The sequence below is a fragment of the Lepisosteus oculatus genome, chromosome 2 (genome assembly GCF_040954835.1).
Source record: "Lepisosteus oculatus isolate fLepOcu1 chromosome 2, fLepOcu1.hap2, whole genome shotgun sequence".
Lineage (NCBI taxonomy): Eukaryota > Metazoa > Chordata > Actinopteri > Semionotiformes > Lepisosteidae > Lepisosteus > Lepisosteus oculatus.
Genome location: NC_090697.1, coordinates 57,047,569 through 57,067,669, shown reverse-complemented (window position 1 = coordinate 57,067,669; position 20,101 = coordinate 57,047,569). Strand labels below are relative to the sequence as shown.

At 36.5% G+C, this 20,101-nt stretch overlaps 1 protein-coding gene across 2 annotated transcripts in view; it reads left to right on the top strand.

The window, feature by feature from the left end:
• scara5 (scavenger receptor class A, member 5 (putative)) overlaps positions 1–20,101 on the top strand; it is an 87,106-nt gene that overhangs the window by 14,639 nt on the left and 52,366 nt on the right. For both annotated transcript variants that reach the window (XM_006625751.3, XM_015343771.2), the window contains exon 3: positions 3,331–3,462. In XM_006625751.3, the coding sequence (XP_006625814.1) occupies positions 3,331–3,462 (132 nt within the window). The remainder of the gene's footprint in view (positions 1–3,330; positions 3,463–20,101) is intronic.

Below are 20,101 nucleotides of genomic sequence, written 5' to 3'. Positions count from 1 at the left end.
TGATTCCTTGAGTGGCAGTTATGGAAAGTATTTAAGCAATTTGCTTCCCCTGGAATGGACCCTTCGTATCCTCTTTCTCATTTCACTCTGGTTCCCCCTCTCCCACCTTAACTCCCCCCCACCCCCCCCAAGAAAGTACTGAGAGACCCCTGCTCTCTCTCTTTCACCTGAGATTTATTCTAGAACCACACCTGTCCATCCTGCCTTTCTCCACCTCCATCAATAGCACGCCACACAGTACAAATTAGGGCAATAAAACTTAGGGCAATGATAAAGGACTAGGGCTTACCTGGGGAACAGGCAGATGGGAACAGGCTGACAGGAATGGGACTGCCCAGGGAACAGGCTGACAGGAACAGGCTGACAAGATCTCAATGCCACTGGACCGGTGCTCACGCTAAAAGATGGTCAGGACATCATGGTGGACTTGTGTTTCAGGATTCACAGTATTCAGCTTGACAAAAAGGCAGATAACTCAAAGCACAGCTGGTCATAACACTATCATTGGTAACTCAACGTCAGAGCACCGTTCCAGTGGTGTTTCAGGTCTTAAATAGGGTGATTAATGGGATGATTGAGAACCTGATTGAAAGGGAAAGGGTGCACTGACAGGTGGACGTACAGTACATGGGGGAAATGTAAACATTTGTGGGATTGCAGTGAAACATACTGTTACTGGCTGCGAGGTGCTGCCAGTAACAATATGTATCAGGTAGACAGGCGTCACAGTATCTATAGTATATAACTAATAAAGAATGGCATACTCAATCAGGTAAAGAGACACTCATTTTCAGGCCTGACTGGCTTTAGGAACACAAGACTGGTTTCCATCACCTTTCCTGGCCAGGAAAAAGCTCAGATAATAATAAAGCCACCATCATTCTGTTAAAAGCTGCTGTAATTTGTGCAACATGCAGTTCAATCCCACACACCAATCTCTCCAAGAGACAGGATGTTGATGTGCAGCATTTTTTTTTAAATGCCTGTTTTGTATGCCTTCTTGGGGAGGAGTTCCTCATATTTTGGTCAGTAAGCATACAGTACATGTTAATTCAAAACGATATGGTTAGGGTTTAGGAGGACAGTTATAAATCAATTTAAACAAATTATTAATTGTAATTGAACAAATAGATTAAGGGACCATAGATAGATACTTTATTGATCCCTTCAGGGAAATTGCAGTGCAACAGTAGCTTAACACAGACAACACAGCCACAGTGTATACTGAACAGAACAAGAACAAACCAGAACAGAACAGTACACAAAAAAGTCGTATTGCACAATATGAATATAAATATAAATGTATTGCACAGGTCCCTGGCATATATTGCACAAAAATGGTTGTAAACGGGAAAAGAAAAAGAACAGATGTATCAGTTTACTGTTCAGACAAGAAACAGGTCACTGTCAATGTTGCCCAGACGCAGGGTGGATGCGTTGTACAATCTTATGGCAGAAGGCAAGAATGAACTCCGGTAGCGCTCCCTGTCGCACCGTGGATGGATCAGCCTATTGCTGAACGTGCTCTTCATTTCTACAAGCATGTCATAGAGGGGATGGGAGATGTTGTCCATGATGGCCTCTAATTTGGACGCCATTCTCCTCTTAGCCACTACCTCCAGGGGGTCCAGGCCAGACCCAATGACAGAGCTTGCTCTTCTGATGAGCTTGTTCAGCCTGTTAGAATCCACTGCTCTAATCCCAGAGCCCCAGCATACCACCGCATAGAAAATGGCGCTCGCCACCACCGATTGATAGAACATATGTAGCATCTTACTACATACATTGAAGGACCTGAGACTCCTCAAGAAGTAAAGTTGGCTCTGACTCTTTTTGTAGATGGCCTTGATGTTCTTAGACCATTCCAGTCTATCATTGATATGCACTCCCAGGTACTTGTACGAGCCCACCATCTCCACGCCACTCCCATGGATGTAGACAGGAGTAGGTTTGACCTTTTCCCTCCTGAAATCTGCCACCAGTTCCAAGTGTCAGTGAAACAGCAGACCATGAGCCTTACATATGACGAGTGAACAGTTAAGCATTGGGGCTGACTGTTTTGTGCTTGAAATAGACACTGGAAATAAATCTTATTGTGCTCCATGTCAGTATGGTAGAAAACTTTGCTTTCCTTGGTAATCCACTCTGTTCTACTTTATGTGTTCCTGAAATAATATAATATAATATAATATTAGAATACCCTGATTTTACAGTACCAGTGTATTGTCATATGGATCAAGCCATACCCTTAGAATAAAGGGGATTTAAATCTGACAAAAAACAACAGTACAGTACCTGTGTTTTATGGTAGCCAACACTTGTACTGTGAAATACAAAGTTCATGCAATGTTAGAACAGATTGTTTGATAAAAATAGGCAGTGCACTGGCATGGAAATGAACAAAGACGTCACCATGCAATGGTGCAGGACCAAAAACGCCACTTGGAGAGAAAATGAAGCTAAAGCAGATCGATCTCATTCAGTGCTTGACTGTCAAGAAACACCTCATGTCACATGTCAACCCTTAAAACCATTTAGTGGCTTACAGTGTTGTATTCCAACTTGTGTTATATTAAAAAATGCAGTAAACACCAGTTACTAAGAGGGAATGCAAATTAATGGCTTTACATGTTCTGGAGTTAGTATATAGAGTAATGTGCACCGAGACCAGCTGGAACATTCATTTATACACTCATCTCATCAGGCAATGTGCCTGGAAGAATCTTTCCAGAAGAACATTTTGCTGGAAACACACTTGATAGAAGTGATAGAAGTTACTGTTTGTTAACATTTGTATGATGTTTATGTGCAAAGGTCATGGTACATATTGTCCTTGAACAGGTAAACAGTTTGGTGAGACATGCCAATAATGTTCGTTTTCTTTTTTACATTAACCAGCAATTTACTTTAATTTATATAATGTTAGGTGTGATGGTTGTGAGTGTGTAGGTGGTTGAATGACAGGGTTTGGAATTCTTGCAGCATCTTACCCTATTTAATTCAACCTGGACAATATACAGTAGGTTTACAAAGAAAAGCATTCAATTTTTGTTCATTAATGAGAAACTTTGCACTAGTAAGAAAAATTTAGATTTTTTAATTGACTTTATACAATAAATGTCACAGTATCAGCCTTTAATGACTTCCTCTCATTGTAGAATAAGCAACCAGGCGATGTTGTTCAAGTCAGATGGCTGAGATTCTCAGATCAATTAACTACTAACTACAAAATGGGTAAAGAATAGGCCAAATGGCCTTCTCTCATTTGTAAACTTTTTTGTGTTCTTAAGTTTATTCTTCTAATAAGCATTTCACTTCTTTGTTTTGTAGTCAGCTCAGCCAAAAGGAGGAGAAAACCTGATCATTGCTGTTCTCATCTGAATTCATTATCAGCTATCAAATATGCCATCCTGTCACTGTATATTCTTGTTCTTCTCAGTATTTTTGGCCTCTGCATAGCAGGTAAGTTGTCCTTGTGAAGTTGTGTTCCTTGTGAAATTTGTTCTGTATAAAATGAGACCTTTGTTGTTGACTCTCTAGTATTTAAAAGAAAATGACTGTCAACCACAAAATCCTTTGCATTTGCCATATGAAAATCATTTGCACAAATCAAAGGCGTATACATGATTTGATGGACAACATTACTTTTCTCTTATGAAAGTTGTTTTTTTGATACACCAGAACCTCCAAATTCTTCAGTTTTATGTGAGTAAGATTTATTATTTCCTATGCTCTCTGCAATGAAGGAATTAGGATTAAAGTTGGTAAATTAAAAAGCCAAAAATGGAGATATGCAGTATAACACATATCTCCATATCTTAAGGGCTTAAGAGAAAAATACAATTCCCTTTTTTGTGCTAAGCCCTTATGTTTCTGTACCAAAGTTGTTAATCCATATGGCTTTACTTGAAAAAACGATTCTTCAGCATTGGTCCATGACATCATACATCCCCATGGATTAAGGAAAAATGGAAAAACTGCTTTAACAGTGTGACAAAGTCTTGGATTACACAGAAAGAGCATACCTTTAACCAAGTGTCTACAATAATTACTCAGCCAGTTCCACTTTTCCTATTTTACGAATATTTCATATTTATTTTGAACATTGCAAAACACAAGCTACTTTACTTTTTAATTTTACATGTACTGTATATTCACATAATGTATAAAAGGTGTCCTAACACTTTTTCTCCAATAATATTTTTTGAAAAAGATTGTATGTCATATACAGTAAATTAAAGATGTTGCCCTGCTAAATCCAACTTATCTGAATGTTTGTAGCAAATAAGGTGAAACACTTCCTCCCACTATTGTACTCCTTATACCACTGATTTCCTTTTCACTATGTGCTGATCAGGTATGCCAGAAAAATTGCTATTCATGGTTCACAAATTTGAACACATGGGCGACCTGTTGCAGAGACCCCTACCATGAAGTTCACAGTCATAAAACACTGTTGAATTTGAAACAGGTGTGACATTAATCTCCAGCGGCATAGGGCTGGACCTCTGCAATCCTATCACAGAGTTCTGAAAATACTGTCTTTCCAGGAGCATCTGGAAATCTGATGGATATGTTGGCCAATTTAGGAGGTCAAGTTGAAGGATGAGACAGTTACACAGAATCCAGCTACTATATACCCTTTGAAGATAGATCGATCGATTTGCTTTGCTGTCAATGTTGTAGAATTAGTTACATACAGCTGTAACACATACCTAGAGGAATCCGTGACAAGGAGCAAAAAAGAATTTGACTTCATAATTGACAATCAAATTATTTTTATGTGTACTTGAAGTGGAAGCAAGCTAGCTATAATTTGTACAAACTCACTGTAATGTTTGGAGGGATCCTACAAATGACAAGCTATCATTATGTGGATTTTCATACAACTGATGCCTTTGTTAGTGTAATTTCAGCTGTTTTGTATTCTCAATCTAAAGAAAGACAGTTTATTTTAAAGTAACAGTTATTTTTTTTACTAAACAGATTATTTGATCCTGCCAGACAACAATCTAGTGTCTACCTAAGAACAATTTGAAACATATTTCATCGACTTCAGAAACTGGAGTTATACAATAGTAAATCTAATACTTAGAAGCCTCCAGCAAAGAAGAACAGACATTATGGCATTGAAAAGAATATCTGATGCCAAAGGATAACAAAGATTCAGTTTAAGAAATAATTTTCCCTTTAAGAATTATTATTTTTTCCTCAGTATCTCTGGTTTGCAGTTTGATGCAGATTTGGAAAATGTTTCCCTTTTCTAATGAAGTCTTTTAGCCTTTTGCTAAATTAATAATACATGAATTTGAAAAAACTTCAAAGTTTAATGAAACTCCAGTTGGCTCATGTGGTATTTAGTTTGGATTGAGATAACTGTATTGTCTTTTGCTGAAAATTATTTTCAGTTATTATTATGTCTTGCATGAATTACTTGGGCAAAAAATATATTGGCTTTGGTAATGGCAGTTTGATTTTAAATCAAAGAATACGCACATCATTTCATTTGGTTGGACAATATTGCCATTGCTCAGACAGACTGAAATCACTGATATTTAAAATCTTCTTTTTGTCCAGCTGAAGATATATTTTTTGAGGTTCTAAATGCCTGATTTTATTTACTCACAAGACAACTTGACATTAATAGATTGTCTGTAAATGTTCTTGTGATCCCTTCTTTCTCTCTAAAATACATTGGGGTTTTTTTTCTTCAGAATGGCCTTAAGAGAAAAATATGCTGAAATTTTAGAGTAGCAAATCTGTCAAAAGTTCCAAATAAGGAGAGTATCATTAATCGTAAATGGGCTGTATATATCCTTAAAAAGTAGTAGATGTGATCAAATGCAGGCAGGAATTCTTCTCCAGAATGATATACATATATTTTTTATATATAATATGTATGAATTAATCAGATCAAAGGTTTTATACATAGAAAATAATCTTTAAAAACAAAACATATACAGTATACAGAATTAGCATACACCCTTAACATGAATATGTTTATCATCCTGTGTTTACTGTGTATGAATGAGATTTCTTTTCAAATAATGTACTAGAAAATGAATCTGTTACTTCTCGATCCTGTCATAATACTGTAGATTTATAAACTGAAGCTCTCAAGTGTTTAATGAGGTAACCAAAGCAGTTAATCTCTAATAATGTTTTGCAAATTGTATGAAACCCTTATTTCTACAGCCCTGAAGATAAAGCATTTGTGCTGACAGGGGCAAAGTGGTTAGTTTATATTAGCAATCATAAAGTCTTCATCTCAATGAAATTCAAATCTAGATCCATGTAAGACCCAAACAAAACTGCATAGGCAATATGAAAAGAAAATTGACTTGAAATCCTACTGTTATATTTAAGAGCTTTGTTTTGGAAATGATGGTAGAAAATAAATTAATAAGCCCTTTTTAAATCCATTAATGTCAACATCAAATGAAGAAAACTCACACTCAAACATGATTTTCCAAAGCTCTGAATGGAAAGGAGACATACTGTACAGATCATTTTCTAATGGCAAATTAACACATTGAGAAATATCTGAAGTTCAGGTGCTTTTAAGAAAAATATCTGTTTTCTGTTACAATTTGGAATTTGCAATTAGTGGGAAAGGAAAGGTTTTGATATAATCCTGGTTTAATCACAATTTGAAATTAATGATTATAACCACTTTATACCAACAAAATAATTATTTTGTACTACTTTGCATACTGAATATATTGCAAAATGGGGGGTATTCCGATTATGCTTTACAAAAATGAACAGTGAAAAAGTCACTTAATATTCTGTAGCCTGTAGCCATAACAATAACAAGGAGGGTCATACACTTGTTAAGGCCATTTTTTTAGTGGCCCCACCACGTTTGGTGAGCTTTGCATGTTAGGCCCCAGCACATGTTAGGCATGGCTGTTTCTTCTTTAGCTTCAAACCAATAGGAGCCTATCACTTTCAAAATAGATCAACTCTGTAAATGTAAATCAGCAAAATTGATTAATTTACAGTATGTCATGCTTTCTCTTTTAAATGTCAGTGCACCTATTACAAAAATATTTGGGGAATATTTTGGAGTTATAGTGATAGGTCTCTTCTGATGTTCAGTAAATTATATGGAGCCTTTGTTGATTTAATCCTGATTTATGTTAAGTTATTGGAGCAAACGTTTAGACCTCAATCATAATCAATATAACATCATGTGTTATTGCGTTGTATAACCAGGATATCTAGGATATAAAATGTTAAAGAAAACATATTTGATCTCAATGTTTGCACTGAGAATATTCCTTTATTTCCAAAGACTAAGCACAAATGTTACATTTTTGTGTTTTGTACATGTGTGGTAAGTTCATTTGTGAAGTGTATTTTAGCATATTGTTTGTTTAGGAAATACAGTAAATTAATGTTACAACATCTGGAACATCTGAAGTTCATGGAGAATATGAACAACAATTGAAGTTCAAAACAATGCTCATATTTGTTTTAGACTGGCTTTACTGTGGCAATGATTTATTTGTTTGGGTTAGTTTTCAAGTTGAACTTCCAGGTCTCTTGAATTTGTGATGTCCTTATTTTAAAACATACTGTACCAGAGACAGCTGCTAGTAAATTATTACTCACATCCATTTTAAATAAACTTGCAGCAGAATTCATTCACCTTAACTGAAAAAAATGCACGAGGTTCCTAAAAAAGGATTACAGCAGTGTTGGCTTAATGCAAAGAGCAGCTCCTTAGAGAAATATGACTGCTTATTTTCTTTGAAATAAGAATTTGGTGAAGTCTTTAAACCTGCGAATGAATGAACTTTCCTAATGTCATAGTAAATGGTCTATTTTTAAAAGTACCATATCGGTAGGTTTTCCTGTAATTTGCAGTTTAAAATGAATTTAATAACTGAACTAGAAAATCTGTTTCTTATTTCATTGTCAAGTAACATTTAATTCACATAACCCATTTTAGATTCAGCATCATACTGGAGACATACACCTGAATGTGTTTACAGAAAATCCTGAGTGTTCACCTTATGTTATCATTCTGCTAGCATGTTTAAGCATATGTGAGCAGCGAAGGAACAGGTAAATGTTCATTCCATGATGAAAGGTAAAGAAAAGAAGTACACCTGCCTCTATCCTCACAGAGGGGTTTCAGAATTCCAATTGCAGAAAGACATTCAAAACCAAAATTATCCTGAAACTTGGATCACATCTTCCCCCATCTCTCAACAACAGGTTCATCTCTTTCTAATTTGCATATTTTGATATATTCTCCTTTCCCTACTGCTTTCCACCCCTTCTTACCTACTCTATCTTTTGTTCTCCTGTGCTGTATTACTACTTTCCCTCTGTTCTTCACACCAGAAGAAGGCTCCAAAGCCAAAATGTTGTGTTTCTATTCTTTGCCTTTCAGCATTCAAGAAACCTTGATCTGTTACAGTACTTTGCATCTTAATGAGCTCTTTCAGTTGATCTGCCTTCTAAATGAAATAGACATTAATCTACAAAATAACAACCCTTCTGATCTCTTTTAGTTGAATACTGTATACTGGTTTTAGTAGAACCTTCCAAACCTCCCAAGAAAACAGTAATATCTCTCATGTCATTTACCAAACCGCTTTATACTGTACCATACGGTGTTGCGGGAAGCCGGAGCCTACCCAAGCCTACCGAAGCAAGCAACGAGTGCAAGGCAGGGTACACTCTGGATGGGGCGCCAGTCCATCGCAGGGAACGTGCAAGCCAATCATACATGGGAACAATTTGGACGCCACGGTAAAGACCGAAGGGAATATTTGGCCCAGACACTGGGATAACTCCCTACTCTTATCGAGAAATGCCCGGAGATCTTAAATGACCACTGAGACACTGAGAGTAAGGACCTCAGTTTTACATCTCATTCGAAAGACAGCCAGTAAAATATGATTCTAATTCAATTAGAAGTGTTACAAACAAAAGATTATATAGCTGCAGCTCTCACCAGGAAAAGTAAACTTAAGAGAGATACTTTTTTTTTTCTAACTTACAGTACATAATTAATATCTGTTTCAGGTTTCTTTTCACAGGTTTGGTTGCTGGTTATTTGTTCATGTTTGGTAATAAACATACACACAATGCTGTATATTGTAAATCAATAGTTTTGTCAAAGCAATCGTTGCAGTAAATATTTTGTACAAATTCATGAGGAAATTCACTAAGTGTGAGCCCTCACATTTATTTGTCTCAAATGTATTACTTCAAAGATGCAGTATTGGAACAATAAACCATGAACAAATACGACATATGCAATGAAAATCAGACTCTGAGGTTGATGCTCATGTTTTTGAGTGTGACTAAACTGCTTTTGCAAATTTCAAAGACAGTAACTGTAATAAATTTGAAAAATATCTGGAAAAAATAAATCAACATGACAGCAAGATTAAGATTTTAATATAATACAAGAACATAAAACTTGGTTTCAGGACAGCAACTGACATTTGTAATTTCACTGAAGTCTTTCCACTTGTCAAGTCAGCTTCCTTTCTTGCTGCACCTGTGGTGGTTTAGAATGTGAATTGAAGTTGTCTCTAGGGAATGAGCACTTTAGGCTTCATATGTCACTTGCTGTGCAAAAACACCAGGTAATTGAATAAATACCAAATTGTAATCTTGCATAACCCTCGACCACCAGGAAAATCCCTGTGCACCAGAAGGACTAATGGAAAATTAACTTTACGTTAAAACAAACCTATTTCTTCAAAGATCATTATGAACCTCCCGGAAATTAAAAGATTTCATAGGAGATTAGAAAGGAAACTTCGTTGCATCTTTGTTAGCACTGAGTCAAAGTAATTCATGCCATGAAGCACCGATGATTACAGAATAACTTGTACTCCTCACAAAAGATGATCTGTAATCATCAGGAATTTGCTTCACAAATAAATGAGGTTTAGAGACAGTGGTCTTCATTTTCATACTGTTTGGTTCTTGAAAATAAGCTTTTTTTAAGTATACCAAAGAACATGAGAAGAATATAAGGAAGGTTACCAATGGAGGTCATTCTGCCCATATAGCCTGTCTGTTAGTAATAGTTAATTTATTCAAGGACCTCATGTAATAATTTCTCGAAAGAAACCAAGGTATTGACTTCAACAACATTACTTGGGATTGTGTGAGATCTTTGCATTACTTGACTTCTGGCTGCCAAAAAAACATGGTAGGCTTCCACTTATTTGTAATCTTTCTTACATTCTAATGTACATTTTTTACAATACTCCCAAATATCAGAACCTTGTGGAATTTCATAAGATCGAAACAAGGAGATCTGAAAATGAATGGTTCAGAAGTTGGTGTCTCTGTAGTGTTTTAAGCTTAAACGATATTTGGTGTGGATTTCTTATTTTGACAATCCAACAAAATTTTCTTTCCCCTAAAATCTCACTTTTGATAACTGTGCCTTTTTGTGTTTGCAAGGAATGTCAATTTGATAAGATAGAACACTTGAACAGAATGGCAGCTTAATACTAGGATCAATACAGATCATATTGCTGGGAAGTCTATTTTACACATACTGTATCTTATTGTTAAGAATCTTCTTTGAATAATAATAATAATAAACTTTATTTTATATAGCACCTTTAAAGGTGGCTTCTCAAAGCACTTTACAGGACGACAATAACAATAAATAAGAAGAGTATAACAATAAATAAGGAGAATACACAAGATAAGACACAATTACAATATATAGGGGAGACCGTGGATGGTGGTACTAAGAAGAGCAGAGGGGTGAAGAATGGAACAAGTTAAGTAAAGGCTTTTCTGAAGAAGAGAGTTTTGAGTCTGGATTTGAAGGAGTTTAGAGAGGGTGACTCTCTGATATCCTTGGGGAGAGAGTTCCAGAACTTAGGGGCATAACAGGAGAAGGCCCTGTCACCCATACAATGTAGATGGGCTTGGGGGACAGTAAGGAGGGCAGAATTTGAAGAGCAGAGGTTGGGAGGTGGGGAGTAGGGCGATAATAGTTCAGACAGGTACTGAGGTGCCAAGCCATGCAGAGCCTTATAGGTGAGCATGAGGATTTTAAAGTCTACATGGAATTTGACCGGAAGCCGGTGCAAGGACTCCAGGACAGGAGTAATGTGAACACTTGCACTAGACCTGGTCAGGATTCTGGCTGCTAAATTTTGGGCATACTGCACTTTGTTCAGAGTAGATTTTGATACCCCTGCGAGTAGAGCATTACAGTAGTCAATTCGAGAGAATACAAATGTGTTGATCAGCTTTTCAGCCACAGTTAATGATAGCATAGGGCGTAGTCTTGCGATATTTCTAAGGTGAAAAAAAGATGTTTTGACAGTATGCTGCACATGTGGGTTGAATGTTAAGCCAGAATCGAATATAACCTCAAGGTTTTTCAATTTTGATTGAAGCTCAAGTACAGAGCCATCTACACAAAGGGTTACAGGACTGGCTTTAAGAAGTTGATGTGGGGTACCAATAAGCATGACTTCAGTCTTGTCACAGTTGAGATGAAGGAAATTTTGAGTCATCCAAATTTTTACGTCAGAGATGCAATTAGATAGAATAGAGACAGCCACGTCAGTGTCAGGTTTGGTATGGATGTATATTTGAGTATCGTCAGCGTAAAAATGATAGCTGAGGCCATGTGATCTTAAAAGCTTACCAAGAGGGAACATGTAAATGCTGAAGAGCAAGGGGCCCAGTTTTGAGCCCTGAGGAACACCAGACTTAACAAGACCAATTTCAGACCTGTACCAATTAAGAGAGACAAAGTGACAGCGATTAGTGAGGTAAGATTTGAACCATTTGAGGGCAGTGTCAGAACCTCCAAACACAGTCTCAAGATGAGAGAGTAAGATGTTATGGTCAACAGTGTCAAAAGCAGCACTGAGATCAAGAAGGATGAGTATAGAAAGAGAACCAGAAATAGAAGCTATTGGAAGATCGTTGGTGACTTTGACAAGGGCCATTTCTGTGCTGTGAAGTTGACGGAAGCCAGATTGGAGGGGTTCAAAAAGGTTGTTTGTCATGAGGTGGTTACAGTACGTAACTGAAGTGTGACAGCATGTTCCAGAATTTTAGAAAGAAAGGGTAAGTTGGAGATGGGGCGAAAATTGTTAAGATTGTCGAGAGCCATGTTAGGCTTTTTTGGTACGGGGGTAATGGCAGCAGTTTTGAGGACCGTTGGTACAACACCAGTGCTCAACGATTCATGTAAAATATTGAGGACAATGGGACAGAGAGAAGAGAAACAGGACTGGAATAAAGTGGTGGGAATGGGATCTAAGATAGATGTGGTGGGTTTCATGCGTGTAACTAGTTTGTTGAGGGATGCTGAGTCAAGAAGAGAGAAGCTGGAGAGAAGGGAACCAGAGAATTTGGATGAGGAGGGAGAAAGTATGGAAATGATATGTGTAGTGGAGAGAATGTGATGCCGGATGTTGTCAATCTTAGAACTAAAGAAATCTAAGAATGTGTTGCAAAGTTGTGATGAGGCAGGTAATGTGGTAGGGCAGTTTGGCTTGAGCAGTCTGTTGATGGTGGAGAAAAGATGTCTGGGGTCGTTTTGGTGATTTTCAATGATGTAACCTTATAATCAGATAAGTAATCTCTCCAAGCCTGGTAATGTACAATTAGGACGGAAAGACGCCACCTACGCTCAAGTTTGTGAGAGGCTGCCTTCATAGATCGCAGATGGTCATTGTATCAGGGGGCAGAGCGAGAGAAAGAGATGGTCCGAGTTTTTAAAGGAGCAAAGGTGTCAGGGGTAGATAAAAGAGCACTGTCAAGTTACTGTATTTTGTCCTCTAGAGGGTCAAAGGAAAAGAAACAGGAAAAGGAGGACAGAACAGAATTTGCCAACCTTGGGTGATCAATTGATCGCCAGTTGTGGAAATTTACAGTGCATGGAGAGGAGGTGTTAGAAACAGGTAATTCCAGATTGAAGAGAATGGCTAAGTGGTCAGCGAGGCCTAGATCAAGGGGAGAGCAGTGGGACACAGAGGAGTCATTTCCAATAATTAGATCTAAGGTGTGTCCTTTGTTATGTTTAGGAGTACAAACAAACTGAGTAAGGTCAAAGCATCCCAAAAGAGAAAGGAAGTCTTTAGCCAGACTGGAAGAGGTTGAATCGATGTGTATATTAAAGTCCCCTAGAATAAGGATCCTTTTAAACTTAAGGCATAAGAATGAGAGAAAATCAGAAATTCACCTAAGAAGGCTCCACTGGGTTTGGGTGGTCTATAAACTGTGGCAATAATAGTAGATTGGGGGATAGAAACATTTAAAAAAGCAAATAGCAATGTATTGTATGCTAATGAACCCATATATATTAGCTTTAGGAAGTATGAACTCGTGTTTTTTTTGTTTTTAGACACGTTTTATCATGGTTTAAGATGTCTTAAGACGTGAGAAGACATGTCTTATCATGGCTTGTGAATACAGTGTTATATGACACACATCTAAACATTGCTAAGGTGCTTTTTCATTAGAACTAAAAATTCACTGTTTCACACCCTTTGCCTAATGTTGAGTGAAAATATGAGTCAGTTTATGAACACAGAATTGTGTAATGCACTTTCTTGGGAGTCTCATATATGTGACCTTTAAGGGGTTTCGTTTGATCACTGTGATTTTGAAACATTTATAATGAGTGTGTTTGTGTGTGATACCCTGTGGAAAGTTGCTGTTGTGAAATCGTATTTGGTTAAGGTTTTTGTATACTTTTCAAGAGGACTTTGTTTTTGTTATAGAAAGACTTTCCGTCTTCTACTCAAGTTATGGAAACACGTTTTTCACACTGGAGCAGCTCTATTGCAAAAGCCTGCTTTGTCTGAAAATGCAAATGGAGCACTGCCTCTTCTGAGAGCTCAGGTTGCTGGCCTAGCTTCTATTAAACTCAATACATGAACAAAATAGGTTTAAAATTAGTTTTAAAATGCAGAAAAAAAGTACTCTTATGGGTTTGGTAGGTTCCAGCTGTTGTTTCTTTTGATGAGAATCACTGGGTTCCTGTCTCAGGTCACTTTTGCCTTGGGCATAAAGGAATGTTCCCATTTATTCTGCTTGGTCAACTGGGAAACCTTCACTGGGAAATACAAAGAAAGATTGGCCTTTTCACTTCTCCATTATTTTTTTAAATCAGTTGGATTTTTTGATCCACTGAATGGGTCTAATTTTGCCTTTATTAGGTATTCCAGTCTTTCAAATACTATCTCCTGCTTTGAAAAAGACCACTTCCTCACAAGACATTTTGTTGTGAGACAAATCTCACAATATGAGCGATCCAATCTGTAGGTTTCTGAAAGTTTTCAGGAAAAGTCAAGCTGTGGATCAAACATTAAAATAAGATTGGAACACAAAACTAATGTTTTTCAGTTTTAAAAGGGTTCTGTTTTGTAAAACTGAAAATGCTCTAGAACAAAACATGCATTTTGGAAAAATGCTTCAAATAGTGGTGAATGTGACAATGAATGTGCTTCATTATCAAAGCTATTTCATATCTTATTATTAAACTTTGCGAGGCCAGATAGCTAAATTTAAAAACTGTTTGCAGTGTGAGCATGCCCTATTTATGTTTAATTCTTTACCCTGAAGAATGCCTGAAGCTGCCTTAATTATGTTTGTGCTGTGTTCATCCTCCTTTTGTCCACTGCTCATTATATCGTGGGATAAAAAGCCATCTCTCTTTGGAAAAATGCAGCTTCTATAGGTTCATTTAGAAGTCACTGAAGGCAAAGGACAGGCACAAAGAGACTGTGGGATAGCAAGCAAATTAATTGGCATTTGAACTGGGTAAGAACCTCTATAGGACTGTGTATTATTCTAGCTCTCAGTATGTGGTCATGGTCACATATATCTTAGCCAGCTACAGTATATTTCTGTATCTATGACTGAGTAAGTACAATATCTTTATTTATTTTTGTACAGTATGCACCTGTATCTAATTAAGAATATTTACTTACAAGGTAGTATATAATAAAAAGGCGATTTATTTTAGATTTGGCTTATCATTTTTATCTTGTGATTTCAAACTATTAGACTATTATTTTACCTTCTCTGTAAATTTGCTTAATTTTTTTAAATGCTTGCCATTGCCTACGCACCCATGAAACAGAGAGCCTTGTCATACTGTATGTGTGTTCAAGATAATGGTGAAATACATTATATTATATTATATTAAATTATACAGTATGATGGAACAGTTTGAATCTCTCCTGTCTTCCAGTGCCAGCACTGAAAACTAAGTTTTGTGTGGAGTTTGCACATTCTCCCAGTGTGTACAAGAAGGGTTTTCACTTCACCGAGTGCTCCAGATTCCCAATTGTCCCTGTGAGTTGGTTAGGTTAATTGGTGTTTCTGAATAGCTCTTATGTGCTTGTGCGTGTGCATGCCTTATGAACGACGTGCCTCCTATTCAGGGTGTAGTCCCACCTAATGTCCTGTTCTTCTGGTACAGGCTCCAGGTTACCACGACTCTTCCCAGGGGCAAGCAGCTTACTGATAAATGCTGAATTCATAAAATGTACAGTATAGTGTAAATTCAGTGTTTATCTTCAAACTAAATACCATGTTTCTTATACTAATTTCACTTTGTTATTGTTTAGTTAAATGATTATTTACAAGTTATTAGAAACTAATTTCTTGAGTTGGTCAAGTCACATGTCATATACAAAAGCTCTAAAATAATATTGAGGTGTGTAAAAGAGAATCCAGTGGCAAAATTCAATTTAGAAGAAAGATACAGACCACTTTCCCCGTTTTGGTTGCACTGGTGTTTTGTCAACAGCAGTCTATGCCTTTTTATTGAAAAATAAGTAGTGTTGTATGAATTAGTAAAGAGAGATTTGTGAACACTGAATTTATTGACCCACCTAAGTGGGCTGTGTGGATTTTGTTGAAGATGGAGTGTTTAATATTTAAAATGTCAAGAGTCAAGATTTTAGAATGTAAATAATGTCTTTCATTTTGTGCTGCAGTTTTGAAAAGCGTTTTTCTCGAATGGCATGCCAGAACTATGGGGCTAAATGAAAGCTAGCATGCATAATGAACTGAACTGAGGTGCCTTTGTGACAACGATTAGACACATACAGTAAAGGAACTTTATGAGTGTAGCTAGAGAAATTTAAAAATGTGAATTTCTGTACAAAAAGCAAAATGGGAGATGGGCAATGTAACTTAATTCCTCTTGGACAATAAAACAGCAGTGCTGGGGGGGGGGAAGTAATGGAAAAATGCAATGACATCTTTTTTTAATTTCACTCTCCAAAAAATGTAAGGAATTTCTAAAAAAAAAGTATACACAGACTTAAACCTTTTTATAAAGCAAGGTGATGGTTTTTAAAGTTTTTTAAAATAATGTGGGAGTGTGGGAGATGATACCCACCTATTTTAAAGTCAATACCCTGGCTTCATTCAAGGAGGAGGTCCTAACTACTGTACTAATTATCAAATGGGCTAGATAGGCTGAATGGCCTCCTCTTGTTTGGAATTATTAAATATCTGTGTGTCAGTCAGCACTTTGGATGAGTTATTACAATGGTCAGTATGAGTTTTAAAACCTTTACCATAGCTTGATTAAATTAGAAGAGATCATTACAGTAGCCTTCACTCAAAATTATAGCAACAGCAAACAGAATTGGTCTCCTAGGTGCTGTTCTGTTTTTATAGGTAGGTAATTAAGCTCACCACATTCAAAGTCCACATGTGCTTGCTCTTTTGTCCAAGTCACCTTGGGGCTTCCTGCAACAAATTATTGTGCTGTAAAAACAAACAGAATGCACGGAGCATGATGTAATAGCCACAGGTAGGAGATGCTATTAAATGCACATTTCTGTGGCAGATAAAGCTATAAACAAAAGAAATAAAGTGCCGAGCAAAATTCTGAGCCTATAGGCATCAATCAGAGTAGATGGGTTGTACCAAAAAAAATTAACTTCATATTCACCATTAGAAATAAAAATGCAAGTATTGCATTATAAGGCCCAACACAACTATACTTTAGGTTTTGCCTGAACAGCTAAAATATCTTTCCAGGAAAATGAAACTGTCAGGCATATGACACTGCTGGGGTTATAGAGAACAAGAAGATATGGAATACATATACATTGAAACCCTCTTACTGTCATATACTGTAAATGGTCAAACTGCTGATAACAATCTACAAGGGGCCCTCCAGTCCTCAAACGTTCTGAAAACATCATCTTCAGTATCAAGAGGTAACCACAAACCAGAAGACCAGAAAATGCAAGTGGAAACTACATGGAAGTACATTTAAAACTGAGAATAGGAGATACAGTACTTTTTTATACAAATAGTTCTGAGAGTATAGAATAAGACACCCTGCCATGTTGTTGGAAGTCAATACCCTGTTTCCTTTCAAGAAATGTCTTGATAAGATACTGTACTTGGGTCAATTAGCTACTATCTATCAAATGGGTTAGATGTACTGAATGGCCTCCTCTAATTTGAGTTCTTATGCTCTCCTATACTGTATTGTAAATACATGTACACTTAGCTGAAGTGCATAAAATAGCCAGGTGTTAGTAGTTTGATATTCAGTCAGTATTCAGAAGGTTCAACAGCAGATTTTCAATCAGATGTCATCTAAGACCCTGCACAATTCAAAACACAGTTTTCTAGTTTTAAATTCTAGTTTTTAGGTTCTCACTCATTTTAAAATGGTGTCAAAGCAAAGTTCTTGAAAAAACTCTTAATTTCCTAGAGGAGCTTCACAGCGTTTATTCAGAAAGTAAATTAAAGAAACATAAATTATTATGTAAATTCTTTACTGTTCTTAACCTTAGAAAAGTGGAAAGGAACTATATTGATAAAATATATCTACTAGAAATACACAGGAAATGTATGAGTCATTGGAGTATTTTTGTGAATGGGGATAGATGTACTGTTTATATGCAGGGATAATCATAATCACAAACGAAAGAACAGATACAGTACATACTATATACAGTACCATAACAAAAAAAAGTACTTTTTGTTTTCAAATGGACTAGGAGGCAAAAGCTAAAATAACTTTGCCAGATCCAAAAAATACCAGGTTAACAATCAAGTTAAAAAGTTCAAATCAGAGTAGATGGAATCTTTTGGTTATGGTTAAGGAAAGAGAAATGGTATTGAACAAAACCAGACTTCCTACTTGAAATAGTTCAAGTAGGTAGCTGTGTCAACATGTGTAGCGTGCAAAGGAACAAGTAAAGGTTTATTCCATACTGAAAAGAGGAGGAAAGAAACATCTTTTGACTGTAGGGCCTTCTTCGGATGTGGCACATTATTTACTGAGAGTTCAACAACATGGTTTCAGATGACTTATATTTACAGAAAGTCAATGATAAGTAAGTTTGTCTTCTTCTCTCTAGGATTATACTTTGCCGGAACTTCCATATCTGGTGTGGGAAAAGCAGGCCTTTTTATTACAAAGTGCTATTTTGTTGGATACACTTACATTTTTCTATTTTTTTTGTTTTGTCTAGAACAAGGATTGAGTCATTTGTCTGATGGAATGTAGACCTGAGGGTCTTCTTTCTTGTAATTTTTTGTGAAGGTCCAGGACAAGCAATAATGGATGAAGGGATATTATGAAAGTAGCCGCTTGAGTTTCAGATAAATGTAGCACTGAAACAGGAAATTAAAGTGATCCTTCTTGAAACTTAAAGCTTAAATGTGCCTTCATGATTTTTTATACACTTTCAACAACCTTTGCTGCAGTAGTTTGTTATTCTATTCAACACAGATTGTTCAAAGTTACTTCTTTCTTAAATAGCCTGTTTTCCTAGGCAATGTTTTGCAGCTCACACATGGAGGCTTTAAAACAAATAGTCCTATTTTTTTCCTTCAGAGACTCACCCTGTTTGGGAGACGGCATTTCTAGGTTGCCATCCTAACATGGAACTCTTGGTTTCTGTCCACCATAAACAGAATGTAATGCAAGTTCAAGGTCCAAGGCATTCCTTGGTGGACTTCATGTGCCAGAAAACTCGCTGTTCTTTGGCTTTCCCTATATTTTTATACTTTTCATTTTAGTGACATGTATACTAACTCACAGTTAAACCCATCAAGAAATCAGTGGGAAGAGGCAAAATTGCTTGTGGTAATGTTGACCTGCTTACAATTAGCAATGTTGTAGATTAAATGATCTGTTTCTAGAATGAGTGGTAGATGCCAATGTACTGTAATCCTTGTGTGAGCAGATTGAGAAAATGGGAAGTGGAATCATTTCCATTATGTATTTCAACATGTGGGTGGTGTGTTTTTAATTGAATGAAACTCAATACCAAGAATGTGTGTGTTTATGTTTGTGTATATAATCTGAAGACCCAAAGAGATTGGGATTTAAGCGGAAAAATGAATGTCATTAGAATCACTGCTGTAAGCCAGTTCTTAATGTTAAAATTAATTTTCTTTAATTTTGTAACAGATATTTTTGAAAACATCAGAAGTTAAAAGGCTTGAAGCTCTTCACTTCAGATGATGTTAGTTCTATGATGGAAAACAAAAAGTATTACATTTCCCTCAGTTACCCAAACAGAATAGCTAAATAATTTAAATTAAATACCTAAGCAGTAGTAAGTTCAGACACTTGTTTTTTATTTTCTGGCACAGCACTGGTAAAAGAGTAATAAAATCAGAGTCAAAATCTTTATGACAAAAATACATATCCCAGTTTAACTACATACAAAACAATGTATCTCAGAGGCCTGAGTTCTACCAGACCCACATACTCAGAAAGCTAATCATGAAATCTGAAACACTTTGCAATACCCTGACAGGACAACAAGAGAAAGACCCTGTGTCCTAAATAACACTAACCACAACACTAAATCTCCCTTCCAACAACAGGGATGCCGTGTTGCAATCTACCTATTCTACAGATGGATCGTCAGAAAAGGAGAGAACCTTTTTAACCTGAGGATTCCACAATAAAGGAAATTAGAATTTTTAAAAATAAACTGCAACTTCTCTACAACACAATTCAAATTACTTAGCCAGACATTGGTCTCCAAAACTGATCAGAAAAAGATTCTCTCACATAGCACTAGCTTAGAGGAAAAAAACGGTGATCATATATTTTTCTTATTTTTGTTCTCTATGCTTC